Source organism: Nerophis lumbriciformis, linkage group LG20 (genome assembly GCF_033978685.3).
Source record: "Nerophis lumbriciformis linkage group LG20, RoL_Nlum_v2.1, whole genome shotgun sequence".
Classification (NCBI taxonomy): domain Eukaryota; kingdom Metazoa; phylum Chordata; class Actinopteri; order Syngnathiformes; family Syngnathidae; genus Nerophis; species Nerophis lumbriciformis.
Window position 1 is genome coordinate 2,297,501 of NC_084567.2, and position 22,852 is coordinate 2,320,352.

General features: G+C 35.3%; 1 protein-coding gene across 1 annotated transcript in view; it reads right to left on the reverse strand.

Annotated features, from left to right (window-relative positions):
- rnft2 (ring finger protein, transmembrane 2) overlaps positions 1-22,852 on the reverse strand; it is a 46,288-nt gene extending 23,436 nt beyond the window's left edge. The window contains exons 1-6 of the mRNA XM_061980073.2: positions 22,748-22,852; positions 22,611-22,682; positions 22,009-22,532; positions 21,866-21,942; positions 12,262-12,362; positions 11,885-12,038 (exon numbers count right to left, since the gene is read on the reverse strand). Of these exons, the coding sequence (XP_061836057.2) occupies positions 11,885-12,038; positions 12,262-12,362; positions 21,866-21,942; positions 22,009-22,532; positions 22,611-22,657 (903 nt within the window). The 5' untranslated portion in view covers positions 22,658-22,682; positions 22,748-22,852. The remainder of the gene's footprint in view (positions 1-11,884; positions 12,039-12,261; positions 12,363-21,865; positions 21,943-22,008; positions 22,533-22,610; positions 22,683-22,747) is intronic.

The following is a 22,852-nucleotide window of genomic DNA, read 5'->3' on the forward strand; positions in this document are numbered from 1 at the left end:
CCGGGCTCCAGTGCGACTTATATGTTTTTTTCCTGCTTTGTTTTCGCAATCCAGACTATTTAAATTGTGCGGACGCATTCCTTCTTTGTGGGGACATTGTTGATTGTCATGTCATGTACGGATGCACTTTGTGGACGCCGTCTCCGCTCCACACGCTGTAAGTCTTTGCTGTCGTCCAGCATTTTGTGTTTTGTTGACTTTGCAGCCAGTTCAGTTTTAGTTTCGTTTTGCATAGCCATGCCTTAGCTTCAATGCCTTTGTCTGTGGTATAGCTCGGTTGGTAGAGTGGCCGTGCCAGCAACTTGAGGGTTCCAGGTTCGATCCCCGCTTCCACCATCATAGTCACTGCTGTTGTGTCCGTGGGCAAGACACTTTACCCACCTGCTCCCAGTGCCACCCACACTGCTTTAAATGTTTCTTAGATAGCGCTTTGAGTCCATTTCAAACAGTTAATAATAAATAGGTTAGTGTTGTTGCTTTTTATGCCTATCGTTCTTCTATGTTTGACTCATTTGACTTGGTCAAACCTTTTCTAAGATTCCACACAACCAAATAATAAAAGTATGTACAATTTTTGCTTGCAATGGATGGGATTATATCGGTTTCAGCCAATACATAAGGCTCTGATATCAGTACCGGCTGTAAATGGAGAGATAGATAGATAGAAAAACATAGACCTATTTATCCAATAATGAGGATTTTTTTGGTTACAGAGCAGGGTTTTTTTTTTACAAAGAGTAACAGAAGTAAGACGTAATGAAAAACTACAAATGAGTAATAATATTATGTAATGCAGTGTCACAGGGTGAGAAGGGGGCTGAGAAGTACTCTGCAATACAACATAAATGAGGAAGCGTGGCCTGCAATTCCTTTTTACACTATTTTTTTCTGCCTTTTCTGCGCAGTCAGCAAGTTGCATGGAAGCGATGATGAATAAAATCACATCAAAGTATTCACTGCACTGACTCATGCTTATCTGGAAGAGTTTCCCTTTCCATAAGACTGGTAGGCTATGTTTACATTTCACTGGTAGTTTACAGTGAGTTGTCCTCGTGGCCGATTCCTTCCACAAGTCAGTGGAAGATATGAGTGTCCAGCGTCTACGTGTTTGCGGAGCCCGTCTTGTTTTTATGGCAGGTTTATTGCAACACAGAGACACGGTGTGTCATTTAAGAATACAAAAAAAGTTACAATTATATATATTTTTAATTTACATCCAAGTTATGATTATATTTGAGGTTTCTCAATTGATGAATTATTTTCAAGAATTAAAAAAAAAACTTTTTAAGCTATCTCAACACACACACACACACACACACACACACACACACACACACACACACACACACACACACACACACACACACACACACACACACACACACACACACACACACACACACACACACACACACACACACACACACACACACACACATCAGCAGCCAAGCGAACCTTCCATAACCAGTACCCTGTTTGACTAGATTTTATTGTCAGGGATGTGAGCATCCTTTGAGGAAAAGAGAGAAAATTTGAGTAAAAAAGGGGAAAATTGAGGGGGAGAAAAGAGATGAACATTTAGAAAAAAAAAGAGATGAAACTTGAGAAATTGAGGAGAAAGAAATTTGGAAAATTCAGAAGAAGCAATGAAAATTGAGGGGAAAAAGAGGAAAATTTAGAAAAAAAGAGGAAAATTGAGGAAAAAAGAGAGAAAATTTGAGGAAAAAAAGAGGAAAATTGAGAAAAAAAGACGAACATTTTGAAAAAAGAAAGAAATAGAGATAAATAGGAAAGTTGGGAAGAAAGAGGAACATTGAGGGGAAAAAAAGAGGAAACTTTAGGTAAAAAGAGATGAACATTTAAAAAAAATAGATGAAACTTGAGATGAAAAGAGAGGAATGTAAAAAAAAAAAGAGAGGAAAATTGAGAAAAAAAGAGAAAAATTGGGAATAAAAGAGGAACATTGAGAGAAAAAAGAGATGAAAATTGAGGGAAAAAAGAAATGAACATTTAGAGAGAAAAAAAGAGATGAAACTTGAGATAAAAAGAGATTAAACTTGATATATAAAAAAATGAAACTTGAGATAAAAAGAGAGGGAAATTGAGAAAAAAAGAGAGAAAAATTGGGAAGAAAGAGAAAAATTTAGGGGAAAAGAGCAAAATTGAGTGGGAAAAAAAGAGTAAACTTGAGGAAAAAGAGAGGAAAATGGAGAAAAAGAGGAACATTGACCAAAAGGGGAAACTTCAGAAAAAGATGAAACTTTAGAAGAAAAAAATTTGAAAATTGAAGGGAAAAAAAATTGACAATTGAGAAAGAAAATTGGAAAATTGAGAAAAAAAATAGATACAAATTAAGGAAAAATGAGATGAAAATTGAGGCAAAAAGAGATTAAAATTTAGAAAAAAGAGCAAAATTGTGAAGAAAGAGGAAAATTGAGGGAAAAAAAGAGATGAACATTTAGAAAAAAAAGAGATGAAACTTGAGAAAAAGAGAAAAATTGAGGAGAAAAAGAAGGGGAAAATTCAGAAGACGCAATGAAAATTGAGGGGAAAAAGAGGAAAATTTAGAAAAAAGAGGAAAATTGAGGGGAAAAAAAGAGAAAAATTTAGGAAAAAGAGAGAAAAATTTAGAAAAAAGAGGGACATTTTGAAAAAAGAAAGAAAACTGAGAGAAAGAGGAACATTGAGGGGAAAAAAGAGGAAACTTGAGGTAAAAAGAGATGAACATTTAGAAAAAAAAAGAGATGAAACTTGAGATAAAAAGAGATTAAACTTGAAATAAAAAGAGATGAAACTTGAGATAAAAAGAGAGAAATGTTGAGAAAAAAGAGAGGGAAATTGAGAAAAAAAGAGAGAAAAATTGGGAAGAAAGAGAAACATTTAGGGGAAAAAAGCAAAATTGAGGGGAAAAAACAGGACACTTGAGGAAAAATAGAGGAAAATTGAGAAAAAGAGGAACATTGACCAAAAGGGGAAACTTCAGAAAAAGATGAAACCTTAGATGAAAAAAGAGGAAAATTGAAGGGGAAAAAAATTGAAAATTGAGGAAAAAAAGAGATGAAAATTGAGGGAAAAATAGATGAAAAAGAGATGAAAATTTAGAAAGAAGAAGAAAATTGGGAAGAAAGAGGAAAATTGAGGGGAAAGAGAGCACAATTGAGGGGGAAAAAGAGGAAACTTAAGGTAAAAAGAAAAGAACATTTTGGGGGGGAAAAAGAGATGAAATGTGATATAAAAAGAGATGAAACTTGAGAAAAAAAAGAGGAAAATTGAGAAAAAGAGAAACATTGACAAAAACAGGAACATTCAGAAAAAGATGAAAATTCAGAAAAATACGAACATTCAGGGAAAAAGTGATGAAAATTCAGGGGAAAAAATTGAAAACTTGAGGAAAAAATAAATGAAAATTGAGGGGGGGGGAAAGGATGAAAATTGAGGGGGAAAAAAGATGAAAATGATTTCTTAGCCCTCTGATCCACTATGGACTGGACTCTCACACTATTATGTTAGATCCACTATGGACTGGACTCTCACACTATTATGTTAGATCCACTATGGACTGGACTCTCACTATTATGTTAGATCCACTATGGACTGGACTCTCACTATTATGTTAGATCCACTATGGACTGGACTCTCACTATTATGTTAGATCCACTATGGACTGGACTCTTACTATTATGTTGGATCCACTATGGACTGGACTCTCACAATATTATGTCAGACCCACTCGACATCCATTGCTTTCGGTCTCCCCTAGAGGGGGGGGGGGTTACCCACATATGCGGTCCTCTCCAAGGTTTCTCATAGTCATTCACATCGACGTCCCACTGGGGTGAGTTTTTCCCCTTGCCCTTATGTGGGCTCTGTACCGAGGATGTCGTTGTGGCTTGTGCAGCCCTTTGAGACACTTGTGATTTAGGGCTATATAAATAAACATTGATTGATTGATTGAAAAAGAGGAAAATTGGGAAGAAAGAAGAACATTGAGGAAAAAAAGAGGAAACTTGAGTTAAAAAGAGATGAACATTTAGAGAAAAAAAAGAGATGAAACTTGAGATAAAAAGAGATTAAACTTGATACAAAAAAATGAAACTTGAGATAAAAAGAGAGGAACGTTGAGAAAAAAGAGAGGGAAATTGAGAAAAAAAGAGAGAAACATTGGGAAGAAAGAGAAAAATTTAGGGGAAAAGAGCAAAATTGAGGGGGAAAAAAGAGTGAACTTGAGGAAAAAGAGAGGAAAACGGAGAAAAAGAGGAACATTGACCAAAAGGGGAAACTTCAGACCTTCAAACCTTAGAAGAAAAAAGATGAAAATTGAAGGGAAAAAAATTGAAAATTGAGGAAAAAAAGAGATGAAAATTGAGGGAAAAATAGATGAAAAAGAGATGAAAATTTAGAAAGAAGAAGAAAATTGGGAAGAAAGAGGAAAATTGAGGGGAAAAAGAGCACAATTGAGGGGGGAAAAGAGGAAACTTACGGTAAAAAGAAAATAACATTTTGGGGGGAAAAAAAGAGATGAAATGTGATATAAAAAGAGATGAAACTTGAGAAAAAGAGATGAAATGTGATATAAAAAGAGATGCAACTTGAGAAAAAAAAGAGGAAAATTGAGGAAAAGAGAAACATTGACAAAAACAGGAACATTCAGAAAAAGATGAAAATTCAGAAAAATACGAACATTCAGGGAAAAAGAGATGAAAATTCAGGGAAAAAAATTGAAAACTTGAGGAAAAAATAAATGAAAATTGAGGGGGGAAAAAGGATGAAAATTGAGGGGGAAAAAAAGATGAAAATGAGTTCTTAGCCCTCTGATCCACTATGGACTGGACTCTCACAATATTATGTCAGACCCATTCGACATCCATTGCTTTCGGTCTCCCCTAGAGAGGGGGGGTTACCCACATATGCGGTCCTCTCCAAGGTTTCTCATAGTCATTCACATCGACGTCCCACTGGGGTGAGTTTTTCCTTGCCCTTATGTGGGCTTTGTACCGAGGATGTCGTTGTGGCTTGTGCAGCCCTTTGAGACACTTGTGATTTAGGGCTATATAAATAAACATTGATTGATTGATTGATGATTGATTGATGTATTGGTGACTCAGCCTCTTTACTTAGTAGGTTTGCTGTGGTGCACGTAGACGCTCAGAAGTGGAGGGTTGGGCTCTGGGGGTGGATCACAAGAATATGCAACAACTATGTGTTGTTAAGTTTAGCAAAAAGGGAACAAGAACATTTCCTCTTTTCTACACTCTTACTACGCTTGTGATATTTATGGCAAACATAATTCTTCTCCTGAGGGACATAACATCCTCTTAAGTACACTAACTCCACCCGCAGACTATGAGTCAAACGAGGTCTATTAGGGGTGCACCAGAATTATCGGGCCGATACTCCCATTCGATATTCCCATGTCAAAAAATAGCTGATTTACAAGGGGTGATATTTTCTACATGTAAAACTCTTCCTTGTGGTCTACCTAACATGTAACGGTGCTACTTTGGTTAACATGTTGCATAAATAATGTCTGACGTTCCATCTTCAAAATGCTTTCTGACCCTTTTTTACAGATAATGAATTGGGTGTAATTTACATATTTTTATGGTGGAAAAAAAGGGGAAAAAAAGAAGAAAATTGAAGGAAAAAAAGCGAAACATTTAGGAATAAAAAGAAATGAAAATTTTGAAAAAAATATGAAAATGTTGATAAAAACAGATGAAACTTGAGAAAAAGAGAGGAAAATACAGAAAGAGAGATGACAATGGAGGAGGAAAAAAGAGGGAAATAATAAAAGAAAATCGAGGAAAAAAAGAGGAACATTGAGAAAAAAAGAGATGAAACAAAGGAAAAAAAGAGGAAAATTGAGGGGGGGGGAATTGAAAAATTGAGGTGAAAAAAAAAGGAAAAGAGATGAAACTTGAAGAAAAAACGATGAACATTTTGATGAAAAGAGAGGAAAAGAGAGGAACATTTAAGAAAAAAAGAGATGCAACTTAAGAAAAAAAGAGAAAAATTGAGGGGGGAAAAAAAGAGGAAACCTGAGAGGAAAAAAAGATGGAAACTTGAGGAAAAAGGATGAAAATTTAGATTAAAAGAGATGAAAATTGAGGAAAAGAGAGGAAAATTGAAGCAAAAAGAGAAACATTTAGAAAGAAAAAAGGAAATTGAAGAAAAAAAAATAGAAACATTTTGGAAAAAAAAGAGGAAAGTTGAGGAAAAAGGGGTAAATTGAGGAAAAAAAGGAGGAAAAAAGAGATGAAACTTAAAGGAAAAAAAGAGGAAAATTGAGGGGGGGAAATTTGAAAAATTGAGGTGAAAAAAAAGGAAACCTGAGAAGGAAAAGAGATGAAACTTGAAGAAAAAACGATGAACATTTTGATGAAAAGAGAGGAAAAGAGAGGAACATTTAAGAAAAAAAGAGATGCAACTTAAGAAAAAAAGAGAAAAATTGAGGGGGGGGGGAGAGGAAACCTGAGAGGGAAAAAAAGATGGAAACTTGAGGAAAAAGGATGAAAATTTAGATTAAAAGAGATGAAAATTGAGGAAAAGAGAGGAAAATTGAAGCAAAAAGAGAAACATTTAGAAAGAAAAAAGGAAATTGAAGAAAAAAAATAGAAACATTTTGGAAAAAAAAGAGGAAAGTTGAGGAAAAAGGGGTAAATTGAGGAAAAAAAGAGGAAAAAAGAGATGAAACTTAAAGGAAAAAAAGAGGAAAATTGAGGGGGGGAAATTTGAAAAATTGAGGTGAAAAAAAAGGAAACCTGAGAAGGAAAAGAGATGAAACTTGAAGAAAAAACGATGAACATTTTGATGAAAAGAGAGGAAAAGAGAGGAACATTTAAGAAAAAAAGAGATGCAACTTAAGAAAAAAAGAGAAAAATTGAGGGGGGGGGGAAGAGGAAACCTGAGAGGAAAAAAAGATGAAAACTTGAGGAAAAAGGATGAAAATTTAGATTAAAAGAGATGAAAATTGAGGAAAAGAGAGGACAATTTAAGCAAAAAGAGAAACATTTAGAAAAAAAAGGAAAATTGAAGAAAAAAAATAGAAACATTTTGAAAAAAAAGAGGAAAGTTGAGGAAAAAGGGGTAAATTGAGGAAAAAAGAGGAAAAAAGAGATGAAACTTAAAGGAAAAAAAGAGGAAAATTGAGGGGGAAAAATTTGAAAAATTGAGGTGAAAAAAAAGGAAACCTGAGAAGGAAAAGAGATGAAACTTGAAGAAAAAACGATGAACATTTTGATTAAAAGAGAGGAAAAGAGAGGAACATTTAAGAAAAAAAGAGATGCAACTTAAGAAAAAAAGAGAAAAATTGAGGGGGGGAAAAAAAAGAGGAAACCTGAGAGGAAAAAAAGATGAAAACTTGAGGAAAACGGATGAAAATTTAGATTAAGAGAGATGAAAATTGAGGAAAAGAGAGGACAATTGAAGCAAAAAGAGAAACATTTAGAAAGAAAAAAGGAAATTGAAGAAAAAAAATAGAAACATTTTGAAAAAAAAAGAGGAAAGTTGAGGAAAAAGGGGTAAATTGAGGAAAAAAAGAGGAAAAAAGAGATGAAACGTAAAGGAAAAAAAGAGGGAAATTGAGGGGGAAAAAATTTGAAAAATTGAGGTGAAAAAAAAGGAAACCTGAGAAGGAAAAGAGATGAAACTTGAAGAAAAAACGATTAACATTTTGATGAAAAGAGAGGAAAAGAGAGGAACATTTAAGAAAAAAAGAGATGCAACTTAAGAAAAAAAGAGAAAAATTGAGGGGGAAAAAAAAAGAGGAAACCTGAGAGGAAAAAAAGATGAAAACTCGAGGAAAAAGGATGAAAATTTAGATTAAAAGAGATGAAAATTGAGGAAAAGAGAGGAAAATTGAAGCAAAAAGAGAAACATTTAGAAAGAAAAAATGAAATTGAAGAAAAAAAATAGAAACATTTTGAAAAAAAAGAGGAAAGTTGAGGAAAAAGGGGTAAATTGAGGAAAAAAAGGAGGAAAAAAAGAGATGAAACTTAAAGGAAAAAAAGAGGAAAATTGAGGGGGGAAAATTTGAAAAATTGAGGTGAAAAAAAAGGAAACCTGAGAAGGAAAAGAGATGAAACTTGAAGAAAAAACGATGAACATTTTGATTAAAAGAGAGGAAAAGAGAGGAACATTTAAGAAAAAAAGAGATGCAACTTAAGAAAAAAAGAAAAAAATTGAGGGGGGGGGGGGGAAGAGGAAACCTGAGAGGAAAAAAAGATGGAAACTTGAGGAAAAAGGATGAAAATTTAGATTAAAAGAGATGAAAATTGAGGAAAAGAGAGGAAAATTGAAGCAAAAAGAGAAACATTTAGAAAGAAAAAAGGAAATTGAAGAAAAAAAATAGAAACATTTTGAAAAAAAATAGGAAAGTTGAGGAAAAGGGGGTAAATTGAGGAAAAAAAGAGGAAAAAATAGATGAAACTTAAAGGAAAAAAAGAGGAAAATTGAGGGGGGGAAATTTGAAAAATTGAGGTGAAAAAAAAGGAAACCTGAGAAGGAAAAGAGATGAAACTTGAAGAAAAAACGATGAACATTTTGATTAAAAGAGAGGAAAAGAGAGGAACATTTAAGAAAAAAAGAGATGCAACTTAAGAAAAAAAGAGAAAAATTGAGGGGGGGAAAAAAGAGGAAACCTGAGAGGAAAAAAAGATGGAAACTTGAGGAAAAAGGATGAAAATTTAGATTAAAAGAGATGAAAATTGAGGAAAAGAGAGGAAAATTTAAGCAAAAAGAGAAACATTTAGAAAGAAAAAAGGAAATTGAAGAAAAAAAATAGAAACATTTTGGGAAAAAAAGAGGAAAGTTGAGGAAAAAGGGGTAAATTGAGGAAAAAAAGAGGAAAAAAGAGATGAAACTTAAAGGAAAAAAAGAGGAAAATTGAGGGGGGAAAATTTGAAAAATTGAGGTGAAAAAAAAGGAAACCTGAGAAGGAAAAGAGATGAAACTTGAAGAAAAAACGATGAACATTTTGATCAAAAGAGAGGAAAAGAGAGGAACATTTAAGAAAAAAAGAGATGCAACTTAAGAAAAAAAGAGAAAAATTGAGGGGGGGGGAAAAAGAGGAAACCTGAGAGGAAAAAAAGATGGAAACTTGAGGAAAAAGGATGAAAATTTAGATTAAAAGAGATGAAAATTGAGGAAAAGAGAGGAAAATTGAAGCAAAAAGAGAAACATTTAGAAAGAAAAAAGGAAATTGAAGAAAAAAAATAGAAACATTTTGGAAAAAAAAGAGGAAAGTTGAGGAAAAAGGGGTAAATTGAGGAAAAAAAGAGGAAAAAAGAGATGAAACTTAAAGGAAAAAAAGAGGAAAATTGAGGGGGAAAAATTTGAAAAATTGAGGTGAAAAAAAAGGAAACCTGAGAAGGAAAAGAGATGAAACTTGAAGAAAAAACGATGAACATTTTGATTAAAAGAGAGGAAAAGAGTGGAACATTTAAGAAAAAAAGAGATGCAACTTAAGAAAAAAAGAGAAAAATTGAGGGGGGGGGAAAGAGGAAACCTGAGAGGAAAAAAAGATGGAAACTTGAGGAAAAAGGATGAAAATTTAGATTAAAAGAGATGAAAATTGAGGAAAAGAGAGGAAAATTGAAGCAAAAAGAGAAACATTTAGAAAGAAAAGGAAAATTGAAGAAAAAAAGTAGAAACATTTTGAAAGAAAAAGAGGAAAGTTGAGGAAAAAGGGGTAAATTGAGGAAAAAAAGAGGAAAAAAGAGATGAAACTTAAAGGAAAAAAAGAGGAAAATTGAGGGGGAAAAATTTGAAAAATTGAGGTGAAAAAAAAGGAAACCTGAGAAGGAAAAGAGATGAAACTTGAAGAAAAAACGATGAACATTTTGATTAAAAGAGAGGAAAAGAGAGGAACATTTAAGAAAAAAAGAGATGCAACTTAAGAAAAAAGAGAAAAATTGAGGGGGGGGGAAAAGAGGAAACCTGAGAGGAAAAAAAGATGGAAACTTGAGGAAAAAGGATAAAAATTTAGATTAAAAGAGATGAAAATTGAGGAAAAGAGAGGAAAATTGAAGCAAAAAGAGAAACATTTAGAAAGAAAAAAGGAAATTGAAGAAAAAAAATAGAAACATTTTGGAAAAAAAAGAGGAAAGTTGAGGAAAAAGGGGTAAATTGAGGAAAAAAAGAGGAAAAAAGAGATGAAACTTAAAGGAAAAAAAGAGGAAAATTGAGGGGGGAAAATTTGAAAAATTGAGGTGAAAAAAAAGGAAACCTGAGAAGGAAAAGAGATGAAACTTGAAGAAAAAACGATGAACATTTTGATTAAAAGAGAGGAAAAGAGAGGAACATTTAAGAAAAAAAGAGATGCAACTTAAGAAAAAAAGAGAAAAATTGAGGGGGGAAAAAAAGAGGAAACCTGAGAGGAAAAAAAGATGGAAACTTGAGGAAAAAGGATGAAAATTTAGATTAAAAGAGATGAAAATTGAGGAAAAGAGAGGAAAATTGAAGCAAAAAGAGAAACATTTAGAAAGAAAAGGAAAATTGAAGAAAAAAAATAGAAACATTTTGAAAAAAAAAGAGGAAAGTTGAGGAAAAAGGGGTAAATTGAGGAAAAAAAGAGGAAAAAAGAGATGAAACTTAAAGGAAAAAAAGAGGAAAATTGAGGGGGGGAAATTTGAAAAATTGAGGTGAAAAAAAAGGAAACCTGAGAAGGAAAAGAGATGAAACTTGAAGAAAAAACGATGAACATTTTGATGAAAAGAGAGGAAAAGAGAGGAACATTTAAGAAAAAAAGAGATGCAACTTAAGAAAAAAAGAGAAAAATTGAGGGGGGAAAAAAAGAGGAAACCTTAGAGGAAAAAAAGATGAAAACTTGAGGAAAAAGGATGAAAATTTAGATTAAAAGAGATGAAAATTGAGGAAAAGAGAGGACAATTGAAGCAAAAAGAGAAACATTTAGAAAGAAAAAAGGAAATTGAAGAAAAAAAATAGAAACATTTTGAAAAAAAAGAGGAAAGTTGAGGAAAAAGGGGTAAATTGAGGGAAAAAAATGAGGAAAAAAGAGATGAAAATTGAGAAAAAAAGAGATGAAAATTGAGGAAAAGAAAGGACAATTGAAGCAAAAAGAGAAACATTTAGAAAGAAAAAAGGAAATTGAAGAAAAAAAATAGAAACATTTTGGAAAAAAAAGAGGAAAGTTGAGGAAAAAGGGGTAAATTGAGGGAAAAAAGGAGGAAAAAAGAGATGAAAATTGAGAAAAAAAGAGATGAAAATTGAGGAAAAGAAAGGAAAATTGAAGCAAAAAGAGAAACATTTAGAAAAAAAAAAGAAAATTTAAGAAAAAAAATAGAAACATTTTGAAAAAAAAGAGGAAAGTTGAGGAAAAAGGGGTAAATTGAGGAAAAAATGAGGAAAAAAGAGATGAAAATTGAGAAAAAAAATATGAAAATTTAGAAAAAATACAGCTTCATATCGGTATTGCTGATACTATCCTTAATTTTACTTGGTATCGGCTCGGAAAGAAAATCAGTGGTATCGCACATCACTAGTAACTCAGTTTTCATACGCCCCATTTTTGCATGTGTTTTTGTATACCATCCTACGGCCAAGTCATTTGGATTTTTTTATGGTGCATGGATGTTTTTTTATAATATCTAAAAAGTTGAGTGAGCAGGTTGAGTTATGTGTGACCATGTGTGTTGATATCACATAAATATATCATTTTTTTTTTTTTTTGCACCATGACTAGGGAAGGTTGTTTGCATTGGGGTCATACAAGTAAATAATGTCTCGCATGCCAAATGGAAGACGTCGTTTGGGGCCACATTGGGTTACGCCTGGTGCACCAACATGGCATCGACAATACGGGATTATTATCAACACAAGTGAGGGGGGCTTAGACAAAGAAATAGTGAAATAATGTGATTCTCACCCTGGATTTGAAGGCCAGGAGGATCTTGGGCAGAAAAAGGACAAAGCATTTGAGGGCGATGGTGGCGAACTTAAGGACAAAGTCGGTGATGCCCACCGCCCAGACCAGGTCAAAGAAGTCAAAGTTGCTGAGGTTGGGCTTTGAAAAGAAGAGGCTGGAAGACAGAGACAAAGCACAATCAGGAGCGTCACCATGGACTGTGACGGGACCACACAATGCATGACAATGACATGGTAAAACCAAAGAAAAACGGTCCAAACAAAACCAAAAATACTCACAAGAAAAGCAGACAAGAACAGGAAGTCTGCCGACAGAAAGCACAAATGAAGACAAAACTGAATCCAAAAGTAAATGATGATCCAGGTGAAGAGACGTACCTTTTGTAGAGCTCCTCCTGGCTGAAGGCGTAGTAAACGTAGGCCATGTTGCCACAGAGGAACAACATCATCCACACGGCAACCATCATGGAGCGCTCATCCTGAAACACATGACAACTTACAATTCATCACCAATAATCAATATTCTGCTCCTCCTGATGATCCCGTTTCTCTTCCCACACATGCATTTACAGGTAAAAGCCAGTAAATTAGAATATTTTGAAAAACTTGATTTATTTCAGTAATTGCATTCAAAAGGTGTAACTTGTACATTATATTTATTCATTGCACACAGACTGATGCATTCAAATGTTTATTTCATTTAATTTTGATGATTTGAAGTGGCAACAAATGAAAATCCAAAATTCCGTGTGTCACAAAATTAGAATATTACTTAAGGCTAATACAAAAAAGGGATTTTTAGAAATGTTGGCCAACTGAAAAGTATGAAAATGAAAAATATGAGCATGTACAATACTCAATACTTGGTTGGAGCTCCTTTTGCCTCAATTACTGCGTTAATGCGGCGTGGCATGGAGTCGATGAGTTTCTGGCACTGCTCAGGTGTTATGAGAGCCCAGGTTGCTCTGATAGTGGCCTTCAACTCTTCTGCGTTTTTGGCTCTGGCATTCTGCATCTTCCTTTTCACAATACCCCACAGATTTTCTATGGGGCTAAGGTCAGGGGAGTTGGCGGGCCAATTTAGAACAGAAATACCATGGTCCGTAAACCAGGCACGGGTAGATTTTGCGCTGTGTGCAGGCGCCAAGTCCTGTTGGAACTTGAAATCTCCATCTCCATAGAGCAGGTCAGCAGCAGGAAGCATGAAGTGCTCTAAAACTTGCTGGTAGACGGCTGCGTTGACCCTGGATCTCAGGAAACAGAGTGGACCGACACCAGCAGATGACATGGCACCCCAAACCATCACTGATGGTGGAAACTTTACACTAGACTTCAGGCAACGTGGATCCTGTGCCTCTCCTGTCTTCCTCCAGACTCTGGGACCTCGATTTCCAAAGGAAATGCAAAATTTGCATGGTTGGGTGATGGTTTGGGGTGCCATGTCATCTGCTGGTGTCGGTCCACTCTGTTTCCTGAGATCCAGGGTCAACGCAGCCGTCTACCAGCAAGTTTTAGAGCACTTCATGCTTCCTGCTGCTGACCTGCTCTATGGAGATGGAGATTTCAAGTTCCAACAGGACTTGGCGCCTGCACACAGCGCAAAATCTACCCGTGCCTGATTTACGGACCATGGTATTTCTGTTCTAAATTGGCCCGCCAACTCCCCTGACCTTAGCCCCATAGAAAATCTGTGGGGTATTGTGAAAAGGAAGATGCAGAATGCCAGACCCAAAAACGCAGAAGAGTTGAAGGCCACTATCAGAGCAACCTGGGCTCTCATAACACCTGAGCAGTGGCAGAAACTCATCGACTCCATGCCACGCCGCATTAACGCAGTAATTGAGGCAAAAGGAGCTCCAACCAAGTATTGAGTATTGTACATGCTCATATTTTTCATTTTCATACTTTTCAGTTGGCCAACATTTCTAAAAATCCCTTTTTTGTATTAGCCTTAAGTAATATTCTAATTTTGTGACACACGGAATTTTGCATTTTCATTTGTTGCCACTTCAAATCATCAAAATTAAATGAAATAAACATTTGAATGCATCAGTCTGTGTGCAATGAATAAATATAATGTACAAGTTACACCTTTTGAATGCAATTACTGAAATAAATCAAGTTTTTCAAAATATTCTAATTTACTGGCTTTTACCTGTATTTGTGGCGCTACCTGCACGCTTCTGAACAGTTTGGACTAAGCTTCATTGACAAAGATACAACAACAAAATAGCACATTGAAACAGAAAGAAGAAAGAGGAGAGGAAGTGAACATATATATTAGTCAGGATTCAATCATCTTTGCTTCATCCTACTCCTTTTCGGACATGTTGTAAAGAGATATGAAATGATGTGTTGTATCATATTATAAGTGTGTTCACCTTCGAAATAAAAACTAAAAATATATAAATATTATAATTATGATTAAATGTGTTTATGCTAATTTGGTATGTCGTGACGTATTGCGTCATTTCCGCTTGTTCTGTTTTTAGCGCTGCAGCTATTGAGTATTTTAGTAATTGAGTAGTTTGTTCGAGTAATGGGATAAAACACACTTTTTTAAAGCCTCAATATGTATTTTGGGGACAATAGTTGAAATTCATGTATGCATTTGCCATAACCTGCATTACCTTCTATTTACCTTGTTTACCTTCTATATTCATTGTTTAACCTTTTATGTACTTTCTTTTACCTTCTATATAACTTATTTTACCTTTTATGTACTTTCTTTTACCTTCTATATAACTTATTTTACCTTTTATGTACTTTCTTTTACCTTCTATATTCATTGTTTAACCTTTTATGTACTTTCTTTTACCTTCTATATAACTTATTTTACCTTTTATGTACTTTCTTTTACCTTCTATATTCATTGTTTAACCTTTTATGTACTTTCTTTTACCTTCTACATAACTTATTTTACCTTTTATGTACTTTCTTTTACCTTCTATATTCATTGTTTAACCTTTTATGTACCTTCTTTTACCTTCTATATAACTTATTTTACCTTTTATGTACTTTCTTTTACCTTCTATATTCATTGTTTAACATTTTATGTACTTTCTTTTACCTTCTATATAACTTATTTTACCTTTTATGTACTTTCTTTTACCTTCTATATTCATTGTTTAACCTTTTATGTACTTTCTTTTACCTTCTACATAACTTATTTTACCTTTTATGTACTTTCTTTTACCTTCTATATTCATTGTTTAACCTTTTATGTACTTTCTTTTACCTTCTATATAACTTATTTTACCTTTTATGTACTTTCTTTTACCTTCTATATTCATTGTTTAACCTTTTATGTACTTTCTTTTACCTTCTATATAACTTATTTGACCTTTTATGTACTTTCTTTTACCTTCTATATTCATTGTTTAACCTTTTATGTACTTTCTTTTACCTTCTATATAACTTATTTTACCTTTTATGTACTTTCTTTTACCTTCTATATAACTTATTTTACCTTTTATGTACTTTCTTTTACCTTCTATATAACTTATTTTACCTTTTATGTACTTTCTTTTACCTTCTATATTCATTGTTTAACCTTTTATGTACTTTCTTTTACCTTCTATATAACTTATTTTACCTTTTAAGTGGCTTTTTATTGAACTTTTTTATCTTCTATTTAACATATTTTACATTTTTATTTTATCTTCTATTTTAGTTTGTACTAGAGATGGCCGATAATATCGGACTGCCGATATTATCAGCCGATAAATGCTTTAAAATGTAATATCGGAAATTATCGGTATCAGTTTCAAAATGATCAGTATCGGTTTCAAAAAGTAAAATGTATGACTTTTTAAAAGGCCGCTGTGTACACGGACGTAGGGAGAAGTACTGAGCGCCAATAAACCTTAAAGGCACATAATATCTACGGCTTTTCACACACACAAGTGAATGCAAGTCATACTTGGTCAACAGCCATACAGGTCACACTGAGCGTGGCCGTATAAACAACTTTAACACTGTTACAAATATGCGCCACACTGTGAACCCACACCAAACAAGAATGACAAACACATTTCGGGAGAACATCCGCACCGTAACACGACATAAACACAACAGAACAAATACCCAGAAACCCCTTCCAGCACCAACTCTTTCGGGACGCTACAATATACACGGGGCGGTATAGCTCGGTTGGTAGAGTGGCCGTGCCAGCAACTTGAGGGTTCCAGGTTCGATTCCCGCTTCCGCCATCCTAGTCACTGCCGTTGTGTCCTTGGGCAAGACACTTTACCCACCTGCTCCCAGTGCCACCCACACTGCTTTAAATGTAACTTAGATATTGGCTTTCACTATGTAAAGCGCTTTGAGTCACTAGAGAAAAGCGCTATATAAATATAATTCACTTCACTTCACACCCCCCTACATCCCCCCACCCCCACCTCAACCTCCTCATGCTCTCTCAGGGAGAGCATGTCCCAAATTCCAAGCTGCTGTTTTGAGGCATGTTAAAAAAAAAATAATGCACTTTGTGACTTCAATAATAAATATGGCAGTGCCATGTTGGCATTTTTTTTTTCCATAACATGAGTTGATTTATTTTGGAAAACCTTGTCACATTGTTTAATGCATCACAACATAATTAGGCATAATAATGTGTTAATTCCACCACTGTATATATCGGTATCGGTTGATATCGGAATCGGTAATTAAGAGTTGGACAATATCGGAATATCGGCAAAAAAAAGCCATTATCGGACATCTCTCGTTTGTACCTTTTCTTTACTTTCTTTTATTTTCTATTTAACTTGTTTACTATTTATTTAACTCCTGTTTAACTTTTTTTTTTTTACCTTTTATTGAAGTTATTTTATCTTCTAAACTACGTTGACCTTTTATTACCTTCTTTGACCGTTGTGTACCTTGTTTTATTTTAAATTTCTTTTTACCTTTTATTTACCTTATTTTACTTACTTAAATTCTTTTTTTGTTACCTTTTTTTACTCTCTAGTTACCTTATGTTACCTTTTATATACTACTTTTACCTTCTATTTACTTTATTTTACCTTTTATAATCTATCATTTACTGTTTATTTACCTTCTATTTACAGAGGTGGGTAGTAACGCGCTACATTTACTCCGTTACATCTACTTGAGTAACTTTTGGGATAAATTGTACTTCTAAGAGTAGTTTTAATGCAACATACTTTTACTTTTACTTGAGTATATTTATAGAGAAGAAACGCTACTTTTACTCCGCTACTTTTATCTACATTCAGCTCGCTACTCGCTACTAATTTTTATCGATCTGTTAATGCACGCTTTGTTTGTTTTGGTCTGTCAGACAGACCTTCATAGTGCCTGCGTTTCAACAAATACAGTCACTGGTGACGTTCACTCCGTTCCACCAATCAGATGCAGTCACTGGTGACGTTGGACCAATCAAACAGAGCCAGGGGTCACATGACCTGACTTAAACAAGTTGAAAAACTTATTGGGGTGTTACCATTTAGTGGTCAATTGTACGGAATATGTACTGTACTGTGCAATCTACTAATAAAAGTTTCAATCAATCAATCAAAAGTGTGAAGGAAAAAAAGACCCTTTTTTATTTCAACCGTACATCCTGTCAAAAGCCTAAAGACTGACTGCACAGTTCCTGTCTTCACAATAAAAGTGCCGCTCCATCGCGCCTGCGCTTTCAAAATAAGAGTCTCCGAAAGCCAGCGCAAACAAGCTAGCAAGCGACGGAGTTTGCCGCCAATGTATTTCTTGTAAAGTGTATAAAAACGAATATGGAAGCTGGACAAATAAGATGCCAAAAACCAACCACTTTCATGTGGTATTAGACAGAAAGGAGGAACTTTTTTTCTCCTCTATTTGAAAACGTGGACGTTATCATCACTACTGTCTGATTACAATCAATGCAAGTCATCAGAATCAGGTAATACACCAACTTATATTCTAGTCTTCATGAAAGAAAGGAATCTATATGTGTTAAACATGCATGTATATTCATTAAAACACCTTTAACATGCGAACAAAAACGGCAAAATAAATAAATATAAATTATATACTGTATATATCAATGTATGTATATATATATATATATATATATATATATATATTTATATATATATATATATGTGTGTATATATATATATATATATATGTGTGTGTGTATATATATATATATATATATATAATATATATATATATATATATATATATATATATATATATATATATATATATATATATATATATATATGTATGTGTGGGAAAAAAATCCCAAGACTATTTCATCTCTACAGGCCTGTTTCATGAGGGGGGGGTACCCTCAATCATCTGTTCTTTGGGAAAAAGAACAGAAAACGAAACGACATCATCTGGTACAACCCCCCATACAGCAAAAACGTCTCAACTAACATTGGACACTTTCCCAAAGACAACACCCTAAGAAAAGTATTCAACAAGAACAACATTAAATTGAGCTACAGCTGCATGAACAATATACGACAAATCATCTCAAACCACAACAAAACAATTGCAAATGAGCCGTCGGCCCCCAGACAGAGCGACTCCAAAACCAACAAAGGCTGTAACTGTCAAAAGAAACCTGATTGCCCTCTCAACGGGGGGTGCTTACAAACATCAGTTGTCTACCAATCTAAGGTAACACGCAAGGACATTAATACATCCGACACATATGTAGGATTAACCGAGGGAGAATTCAAAACCAGATGGAACAATCACAAGGCTTCTTTCAGGAACCAAAACCTGCGGAATACCACAGAACTCAGCAAACACATTTGGGACCTCAAAGACAATAATGTTGAATATTCAATAACATGGCAAATTCTTGCATCCAGCACACCTTACAATAGTGGTAATAAAAGATGCAACCTATGCTTGAAAGAGAAACTGTTTATTATTTACCGTCCAGACCTGTCATCCCTCAACAAGCGCAGCGAAATTGTAACAACATGCCGCCATAGACGGAAACACCTCCTAGGTAACACATGAGCCAATCACCATGCCCCTACGCCAGCCTGTACCCACCCACTCTGTGCCCTATATAAACCATGGTATGCGAATGCTCCCATTAAAATCTCCTGATGATTGAGGGAACCCCCCCTCATGAAACAGGCCTGTAGAGATGAAATAGTCTTGTGATTTTTTTCCCACACATACATATATTGCGCTCTACTAGGGTATCCAGCACTATTTTTTGGATAACCTTATTAAGACATATATATATATATATATATATATATATATATATATATATATATATATATATATATATATATATATATATATATGTGTGTGTATGTATATATATATATATATATATATATATATATATGTGTGTGTGTGTGTTTATAAATATATATATATATATATGTTTGTGTGTATATATGTATATATATGATATGTGTGTGTATGTTACTCATCAGTTACTCAGTACTTGAGTAGTTTTTTCACAACATACTTTTTACTTTTACTCAAGTAAATATTTGGGTGACTACTCCTTACTTTTACTTGAGTAATAAATCTCTAAAGTAACAGTACTCTTACTTGAGTACAATTTCTGGCTACTCTACCCACCTCTGTCTATTTACCAGCTTTTACTTTTTATTTACCTTCTTTTACCTTTGATTGACTTATTTGACCTTGCATTTACCTCATTTTTGTCTTCCATTTCCCTTTTTCCCCACATTATTTGACTTTTTTTTTTGGCCTTCTTTATCTTTAATTCACTCCTATTAACCTCCATTTACATTTTGTTGCCTCCTAATTATTATTTACCGTCTTTACCGCACACTCTTGGCATTCTCTCGATTGAGCTTCCTGTGAAGTGATTTACCATTTCAGGTGACTACCTCTTAAAGCTCATGGAGAGAATGCCAAGAGTGTGCAAAGCAGTAATCAGCGCAAAGGGTGGCTATTTTGAAGAAACTAGAATATAAAACATGTTTTCCGTTATTTCACCTTTTTTGTTTGTTAAGTACATAACTCCACATGTGTTCATTCATAGTTTTGATGTGACTATCTTCAATGTAAATAGAAAAAGAAAACACATTGAATGAGGAGAAGGTGTGTCCAAACTCTTGGCCTGGACTTTTACGTCAAAATGCCAAATATGGGCATATGACACCTAAGGCTGAAACGACGCGTCGGTTACGTAAATACGTCGACGCCGTTTTTGTGCGTCGGCGCGTCACATATTTACGTCACACTACTTTACTGTCATGGCGGAGCGCAAAGCAGACGATGCGAGCGAGGGGAAAAAAGCACGCCAAAAGTCGTCAAAAGTGTGTGTATTTCAATAAACGGCTTAATAATGTTGTTGTATGCACACTGTGTCGAGCGGAAATGGCCTATCATAGCAGCACAACGGCTATGAAGGAACATTTGAAAAGAAAACCCCCGACAGCGTTCTTGCCATCAACCATCAACAAGTCAATCGTCCGCGTGCGTATACGTTGTCATTATTACACAAAAACATGAATGTGTCATTTGTATCTGCGTTGTAAATTCATAAACTAAAGCACCGTTTCGCTCTGAGAGGCGCGTTTGGCGTGCCTGTTCAGTGTTTACAAAGACGCGCTCCTCTTTAACGCTGTGGAGAGGCGGCGGCGGCGAGCGAGCGGCGAGGCGGGGCGCGCCGGGAGCGACGCCGCAATCGTGCCCAGGTGCGCGATCCGCGCAGTTGGAAGAGAAAAGACTTTGTGTAAAATTAAAAGATTGTAAACCTGGCAAAGCCGTCTGGCGTTCAGTCTGTCGGTCCTGAAAGAACCCCACGGCACAAGACGTGTCACAAACGCTAACGTTAATTAGTTGTGCAAATACCTTTTACAACATTAACAGTTACATATACGATGTACAAACCAACAATTAACTTTCACTTTAATCATACTATCATTGTTGTGTTATTAAGCAAAATAAGCAATACTTTTACTTTTGTTGAAATGTTTACACTGTACACTTTTTTGTATTGGATGTTTAGCTTTATTTTTGCACATTTTAGCAAATAAGCAATACTTTTACTTTTGTTGAAATGTTTACACTTGTTACAGAATATTTCCGTTTAGCACTTTTTTGTATTGGATGTTTATCTTTATTTTTGCACATTTTAAAGCAAAATAAGCAATACTTTTACTTTTGAAATGCTTATACTATTCCAGAATATTAAGATTTGCACTGGATGTTTACTTTTATATTTGCACATTAAAAAGCAAATAAGCTACTTTTAATTTTGTTAAATGTTAAAAGTTTTAAATGTTTACATTGTTACAGAATATTTTGTCATGTTGTTGTCAATGTTGACTGAGTGGCCATACTTTTTTTTTTTGTAAATAAAAGCCATGCCTTTTGAAAAAACTGGCCTACATTTATTTTTTCCTCTTCATTTTAAATTTAAAAAAAAAATCGGTAAAAGTAAAAATAATCAATAGATTAATCGAAAAAATAATCTATAGATTAACCGATTAATCGAAAAAATAATCTATAGAAAAATAATCGTTAGCTGCAGCCCTAGCTTCGATCAATCGTTTAATGATTGAAATAAAGATTTATAACATTTCTACCACATGGTAAAACAAGTTGACTAGAAGGAAAAAGATGGTAAAAGACGGTAAATAATAATTAGAAGGCAACACAATGTAAATGGAAGGTAATAGGAGTTAATTAAAGGTAAAAGAAGGCAAAAAGGGTAAAATAATGTGAAAAAAGTTAAATGACGAAAAAATGAGGTAAATACAAAGTAAAAAATAAGTCAATCAAAGGAAAAAGAAGGTAAAAAATGGTAAATAAAGGGTAAATGATGGATTATAAAAGCTAAAATTAAGTACCGTATTTTCCGTAAATACGGTAAAAGGAAAAATAATCTATAGATTAATCGAAAAAATAATCTATAGATTAACCGATTAATCGAAAAAAATAATCTATAGATTAATCGATAGAAAAATAATCGTTAGCTGCAGCCCTAATGACACCCCTAGTATGTAGCCTTATTTACCCTGAGTGACACTTGGTGCTTGAAAGTGGAGTTGGCGTAGGCGAAGGTGCTGGCCATCCCCACACACACGGCGATACCTGCCACACAAACCACAACATCAGCGGGCACGGAAGCCACGTTGCAACATCGTGGCGCCGCTTTACCGAGCTTATGTTGAAAGCAGACTTTGGCCAGGAGGATGAGGATGAAAGGGAAGCCCCTCTGCAGCCAGGTGACCACCGCCTTCAGCTCCGACAAGGCCGGCGCCGGCGTGGACGGGTCCTCCTGGCCGCCCTCCTCCCTGGAGCCGTGCCTCTCCGAGCCGGCCGCCGCGGTGGCCTGCTGGAGCAGCGAGGGGGTCCTGTGTTGCAGGGGCGGGTGGTGGAAATGGTGGTGGTGGTGATGGGGCGGGCGAGGCAGGAACGGGGCCACCTCGGGGCGGCGGCCTCCACCGCCGCCGCCGCCGCCTTCTTCCCGTGACGACGCCGTCATCTGGATGAAAACCTCCGGGGGAGAACCCAGGACTAAAGTCGCCGCCTGGAACTGGGCGGAGGAGACGCCGCCGCAGGGGACCCCCACCAAGCCGGAGAAGATCTGCTGGGGGGACGTGGGCGAGTCGGGCTTCAGGCAGTCGAAGGCGCCACCCTCATCCAGGCTGCTCTCCGATCCCAGAGTTTGGCTACGGCTCCTGAACACACCAAACCATCATCATCATCATCATCATCATCATCATCATCAGTCCTTTTTTTCTTGGAGGTAAATCCACCTTTCTGAGGGCATGCCATCCGTGTTGCTGCTATGTCTCCTCTGCATGGCACCCCGCCTCTCAGCACATGCCCTGATATAAGACACTATCTGTCATACATACATGATTTAAAGCGACCATACGTGACATAAATGTACCTTAATGGGTTCGAGCAGTCTCCCTCCGACGCTTTTCATTGTTAATTGGGTAAGATAGCTTGATTGTTGCTGTGACAGACGCTTTTCCGCTCAAGTGTTTTTTTT